Source organism: Talpa europaea (genome assembly GCF_964194135.1).
Source record: "Talpa europaea genome assembly, chromosome: 11".
Lineage (NCBI taxonomy): Eukaryota > Metazoa > Chordata > Mammalia > Eulipotyphla > Talpidae > Talpa > Talpa europaea.
Window position 1 is genome coordinate 49726159 of NC_140078.1, and position 18687 is coordinate 49744845.

Below are 18687 nucleotides of genomic sequence, written 5' to 3' on the forward strand. Positions count from 1 at the left end.
AGGAAAAAGACTAATTATAATGAAGTAAAAATCAAAATCAACAAGCAACTATAAACCAGAGACACACTATGGGAGGGGGAGGAGGGAGTAGGATCAAAATAAGGGGGTTGGAAATTGTATAACCAAGATGAAAATACATACATTGTGCAAAAATGAAAAATGATGTAAAAAATATATAAAATTTAAAAATAATAATAAAACATAAATAAAATTAGTATCTTAATTGCTTTCAGAACAATAAAAGGGTATTATAATGTTAAAAAAACATTTAGTATGATTATTTATACATAAGGATTTTCTACAGCCATTTTGTCGTAGTTTTACTTCTATTTCCTTCTTCACTTTCTTGTGGATTTTCTTCTCTTTGATTTAGACAGGAGACCTCTTTCAACCTTGTAGGAGTGGTCTAGTGTTTGCAAACTCCTTCAGCTTCTATTTGTCTTCCTCACATCTGAAGGAGAGTCTTCCTGGATGTAGTATTCTTGGCTGGTAGTTTTAATCTTTATTATGTTGAATACATCATTCCCTCTCTTCTTGCTTATAGGTTTCCTTGGAAAAGTTTGATATAAGGCTGATAGAGTACTTTGACACATTACCTGATTGTTTCCCCCGTCACCTTCAATTTTCTTTGTCTTGAACTTTTGGTAGTTTCACAAGTATTTGTCTTGCTGTAGGTTTCATTACATCTAGGTAAGCAGGTATTCTTTTAGCTTTATGTACCTGCACATTTAGCCCCCTCCCCAGGTTTAGGAGCTTTTCACCTATTTATTTCTTTGAATAAGTTCTCTGTTCCCTTCTCTTTCTCTTCTTCTTGAATACCCATTATCCTTACACTTTCTCTTCTTCTTGAATACCCATTTTCCTTACACTAATTTCCCCAATGATATCCAATAGTTCCCAAAGTGCTTCTTCATTTTTTTTCTTTGTATTTCTTTCTTCTGCTTCTCTTCTCTTTCTGGTCTTCTGGTCTTCTGAGTTCACTTAATCAATCCTGCATTTAGTCTATTTTACTTCCATTGCATTCTTCATAGTTTACCTCCTCTATTAATCTTTGACATCCTGTATCTCTTATTTTATTTAAAGCTTCAATCATTAATTTTATTTCACATGACATTTATTTATTTTTCTAAACTTTGTTCAATCTCTTTAAGTTTTTCATAGTTCTCTTGTATCACTTTGACTTGCTTTTCTACATTTTCTTTCATTTCTTTATCATGGCAATTTTGAACTCTGTATCTAATCGAAAGATAAAGTTTTTCTTTCTTTGTGGCTGGATTTTCGAGTTGTTCTCTCTTTGTGATGATATATCGCCTTGACATATTAAGGTGCTGTGTGTTTTATTTTTTATGCCCATTTTGCTTTCAATTTCCCTATTTTAAAAGAAGTATCTATAGCAGTAACTTTGAGATTTCCACTACTTTTTACTTTTCCAGCAGGTGAAACTTTGGTTTTATGTGATTTTTAGACTTGTGGCCTTTCCCAATTCCCATAGGTCCTACAGCCTGATCTTGTCACTGCTGAGTGGGGGTTTTAGAGTCTTGGCTGGGTCCAGCGTCTGTTATGAATGTGTGAGGAAAATGGGGGGGGGGGCTGCCTCATGTTTGTGGCGCTGCTGATATCCCTCCTCTATGGAGTTCGAGGCCTGAGTCTCTGCAGTCTGTGCACCAGCAGTGAGCTTCACAAGGGTTGGGACAGGGGAGGGAAGCGCAGCACATTTTCCTTTTTCTTTTTACTGGTGACCTGGTCTGATGACAGTATTCCAATTCCTCCACACATTTTATCTCAGCCAAGTGTGGGCTCAGCTCTCCCAATTCCAGGGTCACTAGTGGAGCAGCAATGCCATGGAGGCATCCCTGCCCTAGACCACAGCTTCCAGGCATTTCTCTCCACCCACCTCTTGTTTGGTGAAACATGAATCTCTTCAGTTCCTTTCTGGTACAGTCTGTGCTGGTCCCTGATGTCCAAGAGATGCTCTTGTTTGTCCCAAATCACAGGGTTCCCGGAGTACAGTGACAGTGAGTCTAACTTTCAGATTATCCTCCTGGGAATGAAGCACTGAAACTCCTGTGATGCCACCTTGGTCTAATCCCCATATTTGTTCTTCTTTTATATGCTTGAAGTAAGTTTTATTATTTTCTTCACACAGGTTTTATATAATTTTACTTTAACAATTTACTTTAAGTACATTTTGTAACAGCCAACAAATGTTTTCAGGAATAAAATCAGAAGTTCTTTTAAACATATACTCCTGAAATTACAAATAGAAATATGGATGCTACAGAAAATATTGGTAACCACCATTACAGCTCTGGCCCATCTCTCCTTGGGTGAGTTCTCTAGCCCTCTGACTCGAACCCAGTACTACCCTGCTGCATAGGGAAGGAAATAGAAACAAACCACCCCTCCTCACTCACTGCAGGAGCAGGATACATAGTAGTGTTCCAGTTTGCATACTGTTCATGGACCTGAGTCCAGGTCTAAGCTCCCCAGTCCCAACACTGTTGCATTTGCCCACATGTGGTCTCACTCTGATCCCAGAAAGAAGAGCTGTTCTGCAGTGTGGCCATTCTCAATCTTTTTTTTTTTGACCTTGGTTTATTTCCTTCTTAGCCTTTGTGCAAGACCAAAGATGAGGCCATAAGTTCTGCACACAACGACAGATTCAGGCATGGAATTGATCTCTTTACTCAGTGAGCACTTGGTACCATCTCTTGGCCAGTTAGAAGCCTTCAAGGCAAGACAGTGAGTGGACCCAGGCCCCTGTGGTTGCTGAACAGGAGGAAATAGCATGAAGGCTTTTCAGAGAGGCAGTCTGGTGAGAGCTAGATACAGGAGGGGCCTGCCAGTACTAGGGAGAGCAGCTATACAAGGTTCAGGGGCACAGAAATGGATACAGCCTATCAAGTTGGACTCCTGCCATTCCCACTTGTGTGGCACATGGCCCAACAGTGCAAGTCCCTACATAGGTCATATAACCACCCACATGATTCTTTGGTCCATTTCCTCTTTTTGTGTTCTATCGATTGCCTCTCTTTGAGTTCTATTGATTGAACACCAAACACACATATTGTAACTGTTCACAGAACACTTGACTTGCTGTGTCAGGGATTCACTCATTCAACACTTACTGATCTGTGTCCTGCCAGCCATGTGCTAGTGCTGTGCTGTGTTCCCTGGAAATAATTGCTAGTAAACCACCAGCAGCCAAGGGTCCTAGAGTAATTTAGTTTTGACAGCTTTGTTATGCATCGCCTCACCTCACAGTACACCCACACTGTGGAGGCAGTCTGGAACTGTAATTTCCTCGCAGTTGTTTGAGCAGTTGCTGGTGCCCCCAAGTGTTAGCCCCCTCCCATCCTGCTAACAGTACTCAATTCCACTCAGGTGTCCAATCTTATTACAAATCAGGTGCTCCAGGGGCTGCTGACACCACCCAGACTCACGGGGACCCTGTTTAGTGTGGGGCCTGAGCACGTGGTGTTGGCAGTCTACTAGAGCAGATGTGAAGGTGGTGAGGACCATCAAGAACAAAGTCCTGTGGCTTTGAGTGACATAACACCCTTCTTCTGGCCCTGTCACAGTCAGGTGTGTGTTCAGCTCTGGGACTCCCTGCACCTGCTGCCCCTGCAGGACTCCCACCTCACAAGAGCTGCGGGAAAAGAGGAGACAGAGTTCCAATGTGCCTGTGGCCCAGTAACAGTCTTAGGGGAAGAATGGAGTCATCAGATAAAAGCAACCCTGGGTCTCCCTCCTTCTGATTTTTCTGAATGCATGCGTCAATAAATTCCCTTGTAATTGAAGGCCATTTGAGATGGCTATTAGGTTACTTGCCAGATAACCAAAAGAATGTTCTTTGAGAGAGGAAAGCAGTAGCTGGCACACTCAGTGAGGGAGCTGTGGCTGCCTTGATGCTAAATACTTGACCCTTCAAATGTGTTAAATACTTTCCAAAAACTGAACTCTGATGCTCACAGGGACCAATTTGGAGCTGCAGCCTGTTTGGAGCTGGAGCGCTCTTCGGGATCAGGAACACAAGTTTTCAGGAAGGTCTCTTAAAATTGATGTCCTACTTTATTTTACAACTAACTTGAGTAGAGCTTATTGGTCCTTTTTCACGATCCTAATCTATATCTATATCCACACATGAAAACTGCTATAACACATAAAAACACCTGTTCTGACATGAATAATGAAAATTCCCCGAGAACGTGACCCATAATTAGTCAAATGTAGGCCCAGTGGGTGTCAGCAGCTATAATATATGCACAGCACACTGTCAGCACAGTCACAAAGCATAGCAATGCCACTTCTGAAAGAGACTCTGCAGCCACAGTGAGCGGGAGCACTTGGAAGCCAGGTCCAGGAGGGCGCCTCACAGCATGAGCTGAATGGAACAAAGGACCACTACGGTGTGACAAGACCACAAAGGCACTGAGGACATTGCAAATCTGGAGCGAGGCACCTGCTCTGTGCAGAGAAGAAAGGCCAGAGGAGCTGGCTGTGCCAAGGACACACACAGAGGAGACCTAGGTGAATACAAGACAGATGTCAGGCGAGCATCCTGGACCGTCAGTCCTAGTGTGTACTGTATTGTGGGGCTGTAGGGGTGGGGGGGGCAACACTGCTGGATGGCTGCTCTCTGCCTGAACCATGTGGCTGCAGAGTTCAAACATATGGCATAGTCTATTTAGACAGAAGATGTGCTTGCCAGGAGGCTGAGCCTCAGAGGCATCTAATCAGGTATCGAATTTAAAAACTTACTTTTCCTTATAGCCCACAGACACACACTGAAACAAATGAAACAAACTTCTGGGAAATATCAGAATGACATTTTTCATTCCTTTGTATTCCATTCCTTTTGTTGACACCTCCAAAAATATTTCACAGTCCACCAATGAGTGGCTGTTTGAAATCTGAGAAATACTGACAATCTATGGTAAATAAATGAACTCACAGACACACTCAAGGGAGCCTCTGGGGGAGAAGTGGGAGATGGTGGGGGATACCTGCCACCTGCCGAGGTTAGCAGAAGCCTGTAGACTGATCTCCGTGTATCTCTGTGCAGGCTCCTCCCACACCCCCAGGAGGAAGACCTCCAGATTTCCAGTCCTGTCTTTCTTAAAGTTGTCTAATTTCAACCCGAATCTCACAATTAATGTAGACCCCCTCCCTTTCCCCTACCTTTGCAAGTGGCTCAGGAGTCCTGGAGTAAGACGGAGCCAGGGGACACTCTTCCTTTTCTCTAGGCCATGCCTTCCTAGGTAACAGCAGAAAGGAGAAGAAACCCAAAGCAGGCCCACTACAACTCCTGAGCCACCCCTGTCATCTCACATCATAAAAGCATCATTGGGACAGAGGATGGATTCCAGTTCCAGGGAGGAGGATGGAAAAACAACACTGACGTAACCCATCTGCACCAGGCTTGGATGTGAAGAGTAAGCGAGGCCTGGCCAAGTGCACATCAGCTGCCCTCCAGGCCAAGTCACACTCACATACCTGGAAACAAGCGAGCCTTGGGAGGTAACAAAGGAAAAATAAAAAAATGGAGTCTCTTAGGCTAAAGGCAGATCCTAGAGGGTTCACAAAATAAAATGTCCAAGGTGGATAATGCAACATTGACTTAACCAACAGCCACCACAGAGGAACTGAAATAGCGAGGCTTCCCGATTCAGGCATTTCTGAGAAACTGCAGAGAAGATGCAGGTGGCTAAAAACTGCAACTGACCTCCTGTAAAAGAAAAAGAACTTGCATATGGAATCCACCGATCACCTGAATGGACTTGGACAGAAAGTTAACACTTAACTGTCAACCAGTCAGGTCTCCTGTGTTGGAAAGCCCCTTTTGTGGTTTTTGACTTTATAAACACTTTGGGTTTGTTTTTTGTTTTTTTTTTCACTTAAAAGATTTTTTATTGTGATAAAATACAAGTAACATAAAATTATCATATTAGCCATTTCTTTTGGTTAGGTTATATTTATTGAGGTAATGTAAATTTACAACACAGTAGCTGTCTTAGGGGTGCAAGTTTATACCTATATAGACAAATGCATGTTATTTCACCACACCCACCAACAAAGCCCCAGGAATCCTCCATTAGACCCCGTCCCCCTTTGCTCCCAGCCTACTGCACGCCCCTTTCAGTAGCCTTAGTAAAAGTCCATTGTTCCCCTCCCCCTCCTGGTTCCACTCCCCCCCCTTTCCCTTTTCCTTCCCCTCCTCTCCTGGATGCTCAGATCTGGAGTCATCTTTCAAGGTTGCCTTTGTCAGACCCTTGGTTTGGTTTTCTCTATATTCCACATATAAGTGAAACCATCCAGTATTTATCTGACAAAACAACTTGTTTTACTTAGCACAACCCCTTCCAGATCTATCTATGTTGCCCCAATGACATAAATTTATCTTTTTTTTATTGCTGAGTTCCATTGTGTATATTTCCACATCTTCTTGATCCATTCATCTGTTTTGGAACACTGAGGTTGTTTCCATATCTTGACTATTAAAAATAGTGCCGCAATAAACATAGGAATGCAGGCTTCCTTTCAAATTTGTGTTTTTGTATTCTCTGAGTAGATACCTGGGAGTGGACCTGCTGGGTCATATGGCAGGCACAATTTTAGTGTTTTAAGGAACCACTTTCCATAGGGGCTGGAACAGAATTTATATTTCCAACAACAGGGTAAGAGGGTTCCTTTTTCTCCACCCCATCAAAAGCATTTGTTGATCTTGGGTTTTTTTTTTTTTTTTTTAATGTGTGCCATTACCACAGGTATGAGGTGGTATCTCACTAGCTTTGTCAGTATTTCCCCTTGGACAAGTGCCTATCCAGTTCTGCCATTTTTTGATTGGGTTGTTTGTTTTGGCTGTGTTAACTTGTATGAGCTCTTTGTACATTTTTGATACCATTCCCTTATAAAATGTATGGTGTACAAATATTTTCTCCCATTCAGTAGGGTTTCTCTTCAGTTTTGTTTGCTGACCAGAAGCTTTTTGTTTGATATAGATCCAGTTTATAATCTCCTTTGTTTTCCTTGTCACAAGAAATGAATCTGTAAAGATGTTTCTAACATTTATGTCACGGAGTGGTTTTCCTATGTTATATTCTATATATTTTATGATTTCAGATCTTACATCCAAGTCTTTTATCTACTTTGAGTTGATTTTACTGTATGGTGTGAGATAGTGAGATAGGTCTAGTTTCATTCTTTCACATGTGGCAGTTCAATATTTCCAACACCATTTATTGAAGAGGCTTCTTTGTTCCAGCATATATATTTTGATCATTTGTTGTAGATTAGTTGTCCACAAATGGTGATTTTATTTCTATTCCATTGGTCTATGTGTCTGTTTTTGTTCCAGTACCATGATGTTTTAATTATTATGGCTTTGTGGCATATTTTGAAGCCTGAAGTGTGAGGCCATCAATCTCCCTCTTTATTGTCAGGATTGCTTTGGCTGTTCTGGGACATCTGTGGTTCCATATGCATTTCAGTAAAGTTTATTGTATTTCTTTGAAAAGTGCCATTTAAACTTTGATAGGGATTGCATTAAATCTGTATACTGCTTTAGGTAGGATGGCCATTTTGACAATGTTGATTTTTTCCTATCCATGAACAGGAAATATAGTTCTATCCTTTTGTGTCTTCTTGTATTTCATTTAACTATGCTGTACAGTTTTCCTTGTACAAGTTTTTCACTTCCTCTGTTAAGATTATCCTCCAGGTATCTAATTTCTGTTGATGACATTGTAAAGGAATGGTTTTCTTAATTTCTTCTTCCTGCTGGTTGTTTGAATATAAAAGGCAATGATTTCTGTGTGTTCATTTTGCTCTGAAGTTTATGTCATGGAGTGGTTTCCCTATGTTTTCTTCTATATATTTTATGATTTCGGACCTTACATCCAAGTCTTTTATCTATTTTGAGTAGATTTTACTGTATGGTGTGAGAGAGTGGTATACCGACCCTGCAACTTTGCTTATTTGCTTATTATTTTCATTAGAGTCTTTGGGATTCTCTATGTATTTTATCATATCATCTACAAATAATAGCTTTATTATTTATCATTTGATTCTTTTTATAGCTTTATCTTGCCTAACTTCTCCAGCTAGGACTTCTAATACTATGTTGAATAGCAGTAGTGAGAGTGGACATCCTTGTCTTATACCAAATTTTAGTGGAAAAGCTTTCAGTTTTTCACCATTGAGAATGATACAAGCTGAGCGTTTGTCATATATGGCCTTTAGTATGTTAAGATATGTTCCACTTACACCCAGTTTTTCAAGAGTTTTCATTATTAATGGATTCTGAATCTTACCAACTGCTTTCTTAACATCTATTGCTATGATCACAGTGGTTTTTACTTTCCTTTTTGTTGATGTGGTGAGTTACACTGATTGACTGTCAGATGTTGAAACATCGTGTGTTCCTGGTATATATGTTACATGGTTATGATGTATAATCCTTTTACTGCATTGTTGGATTTAGTTTGCTAAAATTTTATTAAGGATTGTTGCCTCTGTGATCATTTGGGCAAATGGTTTGCTATCTTTGTGTTGTTTGAATCAGCACAATGTTGGCCTCATTATATGTATTTGGAATTATTCCTGCTTAATTTTTTGAGAGTTCAAGCAGAATAGGTGTTAGTTCATCTTTGAAAGTGTGGTAGAAATTGCTTGTGAAGCATTTGGTCCTGGACTTCTGTTTTTTGGTAAAGTCTTGATTTCTGTTTCAATTTCCTTGTTTGTGATTCATCTGTTCAGGCTTTTTTTCTTTTATACTCCATCATGGATGACTGTATAATTGTAAGAATGCTTCCATCTTGTCTAGGTTGTCAAACTTGTTTCCATATAAATGTTCATAATAATCTGATTATCCTTTGAATTTCTGCAGTCTGTTGTAATTTCTCCTCTTTCATTTTTGATTTTTTACTCCCTCTTTTTCTTATAAGCTGGTCTATTTTATTCATTTTTTCAAAGAATCAGCTTTCGGTTTTACTGATCTGTTGGACTGTCTTTTCAATTTCCATTTCATTTACAGAAATAGATTTCTTTCCTTCTACTGAATTTTAGGTTTTTTAATTCCTTTCAAGTTCCTTGAGATGAGAGGCAAGGTTGTTGATTTGGGCTCTTCCTTTCTTGATGTGGGCCTGTATTGCTACATACTTCCCTCTTAATACTGTTTTTGCTGTGTCCCATCATTCTGAAAGTTTGTGCCCTCATTATTATTTCTCTTAAGAGAAATAATACTTTTTGATTTCTTCTTTGATTTCCTCATTAACCCAGTGGCCTTTCAGTAGTGGGTTGTATAATCAATGCATTAGAGTACTTCATTATTTTATTTTTGTAGTTGAGTTGTTTTCTCTAATGTCTATTTTCAGATTTGATAGTAATAGTCTGATGTATTTTGGTGTTCCTTCATTTCGTAAGTATATATTGATGAGTATTATCTCTTCCTGCTATATTGTTCCCTTAATCATTGTATAGTGTCCATCCTTATCTCTGGTTACCTTTTTAACATGGAAGTGCATTTTATCTTACATTAAGTATGGCTGTCCATGCCTTCCTTTGGTGTCATTTGCTTACATAATTGTTTTCCATCCTTTAAGTGTATGTTTATCCTTGGAACTTAGGTGTGCTTCCTGGAGGCAGCAGAAGGTTGGATTCTGTTTCCTGATCCAACTCATAACTCTGTGTCTTTTTATTGATGAGTTTATAGTACATTTACATTTGGGGTGATTATTGACATATGAAAGTTTGCTGCTGCCATTTCATCCTTAATTTTGTGATTCTATTTAATTGCTTGTTCAGCTTTTTTGAGTGTTTATTCCTCTCTTTAGTTTAATTACTAAGGCTTCACTCAATATTCCTTGGAGAGGGGCATTTAGTGGTTACAAACTCCCTGAGATTCTGTTTGTCTGAGAAGGTCTTTGTTTCTCTCACATATGTGAAGAAGAGTTTTGCAGGATAGAGTAATCTTGGTTAGCAATTTTTATCTTGAAGTATTTTGAATTACTCATTCTATATCTTCTTGCCCATAGTGTTTCTTCAGAGAAGCCTGATGTTAGCCTAGTCAAGATTCCTTTATAGGTCATTTGTTTCTTCCTTTTTATCAATTTCATTATTTTTCTTTGTCATGGTCTCAGAAGTTTTACTACTATATCTACTATATATCTTTTTTTAAAAGATTTATTTATTCATGCATACAAGAACTGGGGTACAGGCCAGAGGGGGTTGGGGGGAAAGAGGATTCACCAGAGACAGAGTGGGGAACAGAACAGGCAGCTCAATGGAAATACACTGCTGAGGGGAGCAGCGGGCGAGTCAGGAGAGGTCTGCTGCACCATGTGGGTTGCTTCCTGGCTGGGGATCGAATTTGTGCTGCAGTGGCTTCAGATTGCTTCATAGGTTGCATCTTAACCCCTTGAGCCACCAGGGAAGACCCCTATATCTACTACATCTCTTACTGTAGGTCTTTTTTTTTTTTTTTTTTTTTGGCTTAGGTGTTAGGTAACCTGGTGTTCTGTTAGCTTCCTGTGTTTTTATGTTCAGTTCCCTCTCCAAGTTTGGGAAGTTTTCTTCCATTATTTTTTTTTTTTAAGATTGATTTATTTATTTATACAAGCACTGGGTACAGTCAGAAGTGCGGGAGGGTGAGAGAATTCACCAGAGCCGGAGCGGGGAACAGAACAGGCAGACTGACTAAGAAATACACTGCTGAGGTGAGCAGCGGGCAGCAGGAGAGGTCTGTGCGCCATGTGGGACCCTCACCCGTTGGCCAGGGATTGAACCGGCGCTGCAGAGGCTGCAGGCAGCTTTGCAGCCCAGCGCTCAACCGCTGCACCACCGGGGAGGCCCTTCTTCCATTATTTTTTAAAATAATTTTCCAGTTCCCTTATCTCTCTCTTTCTGAGATACCCATGGCATCAGATAATTCTCCAAGTCTTTCTTCATTTTTTTAGCTTTGTATCTCTCTTTTTCTATTTTGATTTTTTCCCCATTTGACTCTTTGATCTTACTTATTTGTTTTTGCATTAGTTTAGTCTACTTCTTTGACTTTCTAAGAATGTTTCATCTCCTCCACTTACCTTTCCACTTTTTTTAATTTCTACTATTTTCTTACTTAGAGGTTCAAATTTGATCATAACTCAGACAGTTTAGAGATATGCAGGAAAACTCAAAAAAGGAAATGAATACTATGAAAAACAGAGTTTTCTTTGTATTGCTCCAATTCTTTGATTTTCTTAATAATATGGCAGTTTTTACTTCTGCATCTGATAGGAATAAAAGCTCTTCCATGTCTTTGTGAGTTGGTCCTGGATATTTGTTTTCTCTCCATGATCTACTGTTCCCCTGAGGACTTGCTTGGCCATTTGCATTTCTGTTTCTCCCCATCATTTACTTTCAGTTTCTTCTGTAGTAGGAGACTTTGTTGTGTGTGGGTCCTCCTTTTCCGCTGTTTAGGGTGTTTACCAGTTGGTGGGCATGGCAGTTGGTGCTTGTGGGGTTTGGTGTGGTGCTAGAAATTCACTCCAAGTCTACTTGGGTCCAGGATCCAGGCATTGCAGCATCTGGGTCTGGGCAGGGGCTGGGGCCAGGAATGAGAGCAGCCCTGCAGCTCACCTCTAGGTTCACTGGGGCCAGTATCTGAGCATCACAGTACCCACATCTGAGGACTAGGGAGTTGAAAACCTTTTTCTAATGGTCTAAACACATGAGTTCTAGCCAAGTTCCTCATAGGTACATGGCTCAGCTCTTTGCTTTGATCCTTAAAGAAAAGTTATCCTTTTCTCCTAGAAGGTCTGAAATTTTCTTATGAATAACAGAGGGATGAAGTCTCAGAGTGAGTGCACCATGAATCTGTAAAGGCCCAGCGGCCAGTTCAACACATTGCTGACCACTCTTTCAACTGACTTAATCTGGTTCAGTTCTGGTTCCTGCACAGAAATGCTCATGGCCAGTAGCCCTGGGTCTTGGCATCAAGCTGGCCAATTTTGTCTTTTTTCATCTCTTGCCTCAGACTCTTAAGCTATCTATCCTGCCCCATTGACAGCCTTTGGAGTTCCTCCCTCTCCTATTTGTGCTTCCTATCCTCTAAAATCAATAGCATTAGATGGACCAACTGCAGCTCTCTGAAAAGCCTTTCACTTCAAAAATCACAAACTTATAAAAATGTTCAGGCTCATGAGAAGGGGAGGGTGAACTTTCAGAAAGGGGTTAGTGCAGCTGGACCAACCCTGCAGGAGTAGGCCATATCAGTGCAAGGGAGGTGGTATGTCAAAATCTGGGCTACCTTGTGTTTAATGTCACAAACAGGTCTATCTCTAGCATTTTCAGCAAAGGAAACTGATTCCAGGCAGGCAGCACCCATTTCCTGAATTCTGAGGACATATGTATTTGGTGAAATCATGTGTTTTCATTTGGAATACTATCTCTAGAAACGGAAGGTCTGGGTCATATTTTGCTTCACAGTCATGTGCGAAAGTCACTTAGCCTTCCTGAGCCTTGATTTCTCTGATATAGGAAAGCAGGTAACCAGCTACCCTGCCCTCTTTGGTCAACTCCATGGAAATCTTACAAGTGAAAAAAATCCATCCTGGGACAGCCCCATGCTAGGTACACTGATGAGGTCTCAGTATTTGCTATTTTTCCCAGTTCATGTTTCTGCATGTCTCGTGCTATCTGTCCCCACTGGGCACACGGATTCCCAACACTAGGGATAACTATGATGGGCTTTAGAAATTAGCATCCATTTGTCATACCTTCATCTGAAATTATGTGAATACAGTAATCTCATTTGAAGTTGGAAATTTCAAAATTTACCACACTAAATGCCACTCGATTTTCACGTGAAAATCAAAGAGCTAGAAATGCAGTCTGAATGCATAGCATTTCTATTTTAAAAAGTCAAAAAGTTACTGATGTAAAGTTAAACAAATAAAACTAGATTTAACCTTTCTAAGAGTGGCTGTTTTCAAGAACAAGTAAAATTAACACTGGGTCTGCCAGTCATGACAGTGGAGATAGAAGGGAAAGAAACATTTGGAGACAAAGGTTGGGATGTGAGAAAGAAATGTCGGACTGGGAAAAACTGAGTCTTCTCCATGATCATGATGTGCAGGGCTGCCAAGCTCACCCTGTGGCCCCAAACATGCAGACCAGCAAGTCAGAGCACAATCCTTGCTAGTGTGGACGCCCCAATCCATGACACAAACACACAACCCACCAATACTCTCCTGACCTGAGGGAAGCTCCACACTGGGAGAAAAGCATCACATCTCCTGTTCATTTATTTAATCACTCTCAGTCACAACTCCTTGTATCCTTGGGCAGGCTCCCAGAACTCCCAACAGTGCCTAGCACACGAGGTGCTCAAATGCATTCCTACTATGAAGACAACATGTTCTACCTTCCAGGAGAGCATGGGGGCAAAATGCCTCCATTTCCTGACTAGCCATGCTAGGAGAATAGGCAGCAGCCATGCACATACCAACCCACATGTTGTGTAGGTATACAACACATACACACATGCACTTCTCTAGATATACAGGTATAGGATACACTCATGAATATTCCTGAATTAGGTGAAACACAGGTACATGTACATACCTGGACCCGGGTGATGTGCAGGTACAGAACACAGGTCACCAGGAAACAGATGCAGAACACCAACAGAAGCAGGAGGGCCAGACTCCTGGATATAGAAGACATACAGTTTCTGTGAGCTGGGGCAAGGTGAAGCGTGCCCTAAAGGTGCCTGGGAATCAACCCACATCCCACACTCTACCCAGCATGTCACCCAGCCCTCCGGAAGAAGCAGAACCTCAGGAAGAAGCATCAAGTCTCCGGGGTCTTGCCTAAGCTGGTTCTCTTCCCGTGTCCACTCCCAAGTTCTACCCCTGTAGCTTGCAGGATCCCCAGTCCTGAGAACTTCCTAGAGGTGCCTTCCTCAAGAAGCACTAAAGTTGCACCGATGTGGCCACTGGACTCTGCTCTCTTACTGTACTTTGTCTGGGAAGGGGTTCCCGAGAAAAGGTTTGATCCCATATAGGTCCATCAAGGCAGTGACCCTCACCGTGTGCTCACATTGTCTGGAGGGGGGGTGGGGGAAGGGGGAACAGGACAGTTTCTATGTGTTTTCTTGAATCTCTCAGGAGAATTACTCCAATAAGGAAATTTATTAAGAAAGGATGTTGGCAGGGTGGGGGGTACAGAGTGAAGGTTTTCTGGGGTCTTCTTTGATTAAAAAAAAAAAACTGCCAAATTAAAATCACAGTTTTCTTCCTTTTCAAGGGTCACTTTTCCTCATTTTAATATTTCTGAAAATGCCATGCACCTAGAAACCAAGTATCCATTAGGTGTGCTGTAGGTTTTTTCCCTCAGAAACTATCATGACGTCTTTGGTGCATGGTCAAAGACATGGATAATACAAGTGTCTTAGAAGTAAGTAAATTAAAAATTGAAAATCAAGAGTACCAGTCCCATACAACTTGGCATAATGGCTTGCTCAACTAGTTACTTGAATAAATGGAGAAGTGGTACGGGGCTCATGCATCCCCAAACACTGGGCATGACAGGAGACTAACCTTGGGAGTCAGACTTGAATATAAAGAAATTCCCAATAACTTCATCTTATGGCAGGACACAGGACAACACTTACTGTGGGATTATGAGAAGGTAGACAAGGCCAAATAAGGCAGCCAGAATGAGGGCAAGCACGACGGCACTGGTGAAATACTCGTCCTGAAGCTGGTGGTACTATGGGATACAGAATTGACCATCAGTGGCCCAGCTTCCAGGAGACATGCAGACTCTGTCTTCCCAGGGATACCGAGGATGCTCAGAACCATTACGGGTGGAGTAGGACAGTGCCCATGCCCACACAGACCAGGAGAAGGGCCAGCAAGTGTAGCTGCATCTGGGGCCCGGCATCTCTGGTCACTGAGACGGATGACCTACCTTTCGCTCTCGCTCGGCTTGCTTATACTTCAGAGTGAAGAAGTTCAGGTCAGCCATCTCCAGCTCTGTCTGGCGGGCTTCCAGGAGGCGGCCAATGTACCTGTTAACACGTGTGCCCGGGGTGGTATAGACAACATTCGTAGAGAAAGATGAGCGGTTTCTGAGTTTCTCTGAAGTTGTTCTCAATGCCCTCCGCTGCAGCCATTGTGAAAAGAAAAGGAGATAATCAAATTCTCCATTTACTGAAGAAAAGAACTCATGCTCCCTTCACTCTGCGTCACTGCCCTCTGCAGAGTTAGGCTGCACTTGGGGATCTGAGATATAATTGTAGGTTCACCACCAGCTGGTAGGGAGATCCCCAAGCCAGTTACAGTGCCATTGCTGTGCAGGTCCCCCTTCTGTAATGGGGTGCCATGGCACCTATGCGGTAGTACTGTGAGGAGGGCTGCAGGGCCCCACATGTGCCGTGGGTGGGTCAGTGTCCAGCACAGAATAGTGATACAAACACTGGTTCTTTGAAAATACCAATAAAGTTGGCAAACCTACAGCAAGAGTGACCAAGAAAAATAGAGAAAAGACGCTAACAAATTCAGAATGCAGAGTAAGTTTACAATGGACCTTGAAACACACATACTATAATTTACCCAGAATGAAAGATAATGGGAATAGCCCTATAATAATTAAAGAATTTGAATTCATAACTTTACAGTTCCTGAGAAAGTGTTCTCCAAATAGTTTCACTTGAGAATTCTATCAGACATTTAGAGAATAACACCAATTCTACACATTCTCTATCAGGAAACAGAAGAGGGACAACACTTTTCAAAGTTAGTATTATCCTGATATCAGAATTAAAGATAGCAAAAAAAAAAAAAAAAAAAAGGAAAACTATAGGAAATACCTCTCATGAATATAAATGCAAAAACCTTTAATAAAATATTAGCAAACAGAATTCAGCAATATATAACTAGAAATATATGACATGACCATTTTTAGGATTGCAAAACTGGTTAAATATTTCAATTTCAATGTAACCCACCATACCCCATGGTCATATCAATTGATACAGAAAAAGCATTGGACAAAATTCAATACCCATTCATGCAAAGAATGGTGAGAAAACCACGGGGACTTCCCCAACTGGATAAACAGCATCTGTAGAATATGTACTCCACACTCACTGCTGAAAGACTGAATGCTTCCCTGCCAGCTCTGGATGAAGGCAGATATACTCTTATTCACACAGGACTAACTAGAACTTCCAGCCAGTATAATAAAGTAAGAAAATGAAATGAAAGGCAAACAAATCAGAAAGAAAGCTGTCTCTATTTGCAGATGATATGATGATCTACATAGAAAGGGAAGGGGAGAATCCTAGAATGAACAAGTGTGTTTTACAAGATCACAGGACATGATATCAACATTAAAAATCCAGTAGCATTTCTTTATAGTAGCAGAGGATGTGAAGACTAAAATTAAAATATAGTACTATCCACAATCACTAAGAAAAATGGACTAGTAGACATAAATCTTTAAAAAAAAAAAAAAATCAATCTTGTATGCCCACAACTATACAGCACTGATTAAAGAAATCAAAGATCTCAATAAATAAAGAAACTTAACATGCTTTGGATTAAAAGGTTCAGTGATGACAAGGTTCCCCATTTTGACACACAAAGATTTAACATACTTCCAGTCAACAGCCCAGAAAGATTTTTTTTGTAGACAAAAATATTCTAAATATTAAATGAAAAGGTAATGAGACTAGGATAGCTCATTCTTTATCAAAAAAAAAAAAGGTTTTTTCAATAAATAGTGGTGGAGCAATATCGATAAACAAAAAAAAATGAATACTATCCTCACACTTTATAAAAAAATTAACTCATAATATGTTTAACCATAAATCACAAATGTATAAAACTCTTAGAAGAAAATATGTGAAAATCTTTCAGATTTGGGTTATGTAAAGAGTTTTTAAACATGAACAAAATACACAGCTCATTTTAAAAAATCAATAAATTGGGCCTCCCCGGTGGCGCAGCGGTTGAGCGCTGGGCTGCAAAGCTGCCCACAGCCTCTGCAGCGCCGGTTCGATCCCAGGACGCCAGGGAAGGTCCAACATGGCACGCAGACCTCTCCTGCAGCGCCCGCTGCTCCCCTCAGCAGTGTACTTCCGTAAGTCTGTCTGTTCTGCTCTGGCTCTGGTGAATTTTCTCAACCTCCCGCGCTTCTGACTGTACCCAGTGCTTGTATAAATAAATAAATAATTTTTTTTTAAATTGTACATCTTCAAAATTAAAAAATACTTGCTTTGTGAAAGACCCTGCTAAGAGAGTGAAAATATAAGCTAAAGATTGGGAAAAAATATTTGCAAACTACATACATCACACAAGAAACTAATCAAGAATTTTTTGAGGACCTCAAAGACAATAATATGAAAAATCAAGGAATCAGATTAGAAAACAAAAGACATAAAGAGACATTTAATAAAGATAAAGAGAGGGCCTCCCCGGTGGCTCAGTGGTTGAGCACTGGGCTGCAAAGCTGCCTGCAGCCTCTGCAGCACCGGTTCTACCCCTGGCCACCAGCGAGGGTCCCACATGGCAAGCAGACCTCTCCTGCCATGCCCGCTGCTCCCCTCAGCAATGTACTTCATCAGTCTGCCTATTCTGCTCCCCACTCTGGCTCTGGTGAATTCTGTCACCCACCCGCACTTCTGACTGTACCCAGTGCTTGTATCAATCAATAAATAAATCTTTAAAAATATAAATAAAGAGAAAGAGAAAATAAAAATGAAGAGATGTCTGAAAACATTAGCCATTAGGAAATGCAAAATAAAATCACAATGGGGCATCACAACAAACTTACTAGAACAGCTAAAATTCTTTCTGAGAAGTGACTGCTCTAAGTGCAGGTGAGGATGCAGAGAAACTGGTACAATTACTCAGGAAGTGGTTAAGATTTTCCTTAAAAAAGAAAAAAAGAAATACATGATCCATCAAATGCCCAGATGGCTCACCTAGGCATCTCTCCCAGAAAATGAACATTTATGTCCACCCAAAAATCTGTCCATGAATGTTTATAGCAGTTTTATTTGTAGTAGGAAAAATTGTAAACAACCAAAATGTCCTTCAACAGGTGAGTGATCCATCCAAACCCTGGAATTTTAGCCAGCTATGAAAAGGAAAGAGGTAACACAGGCAACAACCTGGAAGGACCCAAGAGCATAGTATTGAATAAAGAAAGGTCAACTTAAAACGCTACATGGTGTGAGTCCATTCAAGTGACAAAATTACCAGGATGGAGCCAGGGATTAGGAATGGTTGGGAGGAGACAGGAAGTGTGCTCAGGAAGGGGGAGAGGCCTTGGTGGGAATGGAAATGTTCTGCATCCGAAAGAGAGCTGGTGGTTACACTAATCTGCCTCGTGATGAAATGACACAGAACTGCACACACACCACACTTAGTGCCCACTTCCTAGTGTGGATACACTGCCAGTTACACAAGATGTGACCCTGGTGACACTGGGTGAGGGGGATCAGAGTCTGCTCCCACAGGATGCCTAATTCCACAGCTCACACATGCACATTCAATGCTAAGTCAGTTCTCCAGAAAGCTCTATACATATTAAATAAGTAAATAAAACTTAAGTCACCCACAATTTTTGCTTGGAAATAAATCATTGAGATTTTGAAGTGCATCCCTCCAGACTTTTCCCTAAACCACTATGTCTGTG

General features: G+C 41.0%; 1 protein-coding gene across 2 annotated transcripts in view; it reads right to left on the minus strand.

The window, feature by feature from the left end:
- The window catches only part of ADCY1 (adenylate cyclase 1), a gene marked incomplete at both ends in the record, with an annotated part of 142718 nt that overhangs the window by 29672 nt on the left and 94359 nt on the right, over positions 1 to 18687 (minus strand). For both annotated transcript variants that reach the window (XM_084247973.1, XM_084247972.1), the window contains 3 exons: positions 13603 to 13687; positions 14654 to 14751; positions 14953 to 15147. In XM_084247973.1, the coding sequence (XP_084104099.1) occupies positions 13603 to 13687; positions 14654 to 14751; positions 14953 to 15147 (378 nt within the window). The remainder of the gene's footprint in view (positions 1 to 13602; positions 13688 to 14653; positions 14752 to 14952; positions 15148 to 18687) is intronic.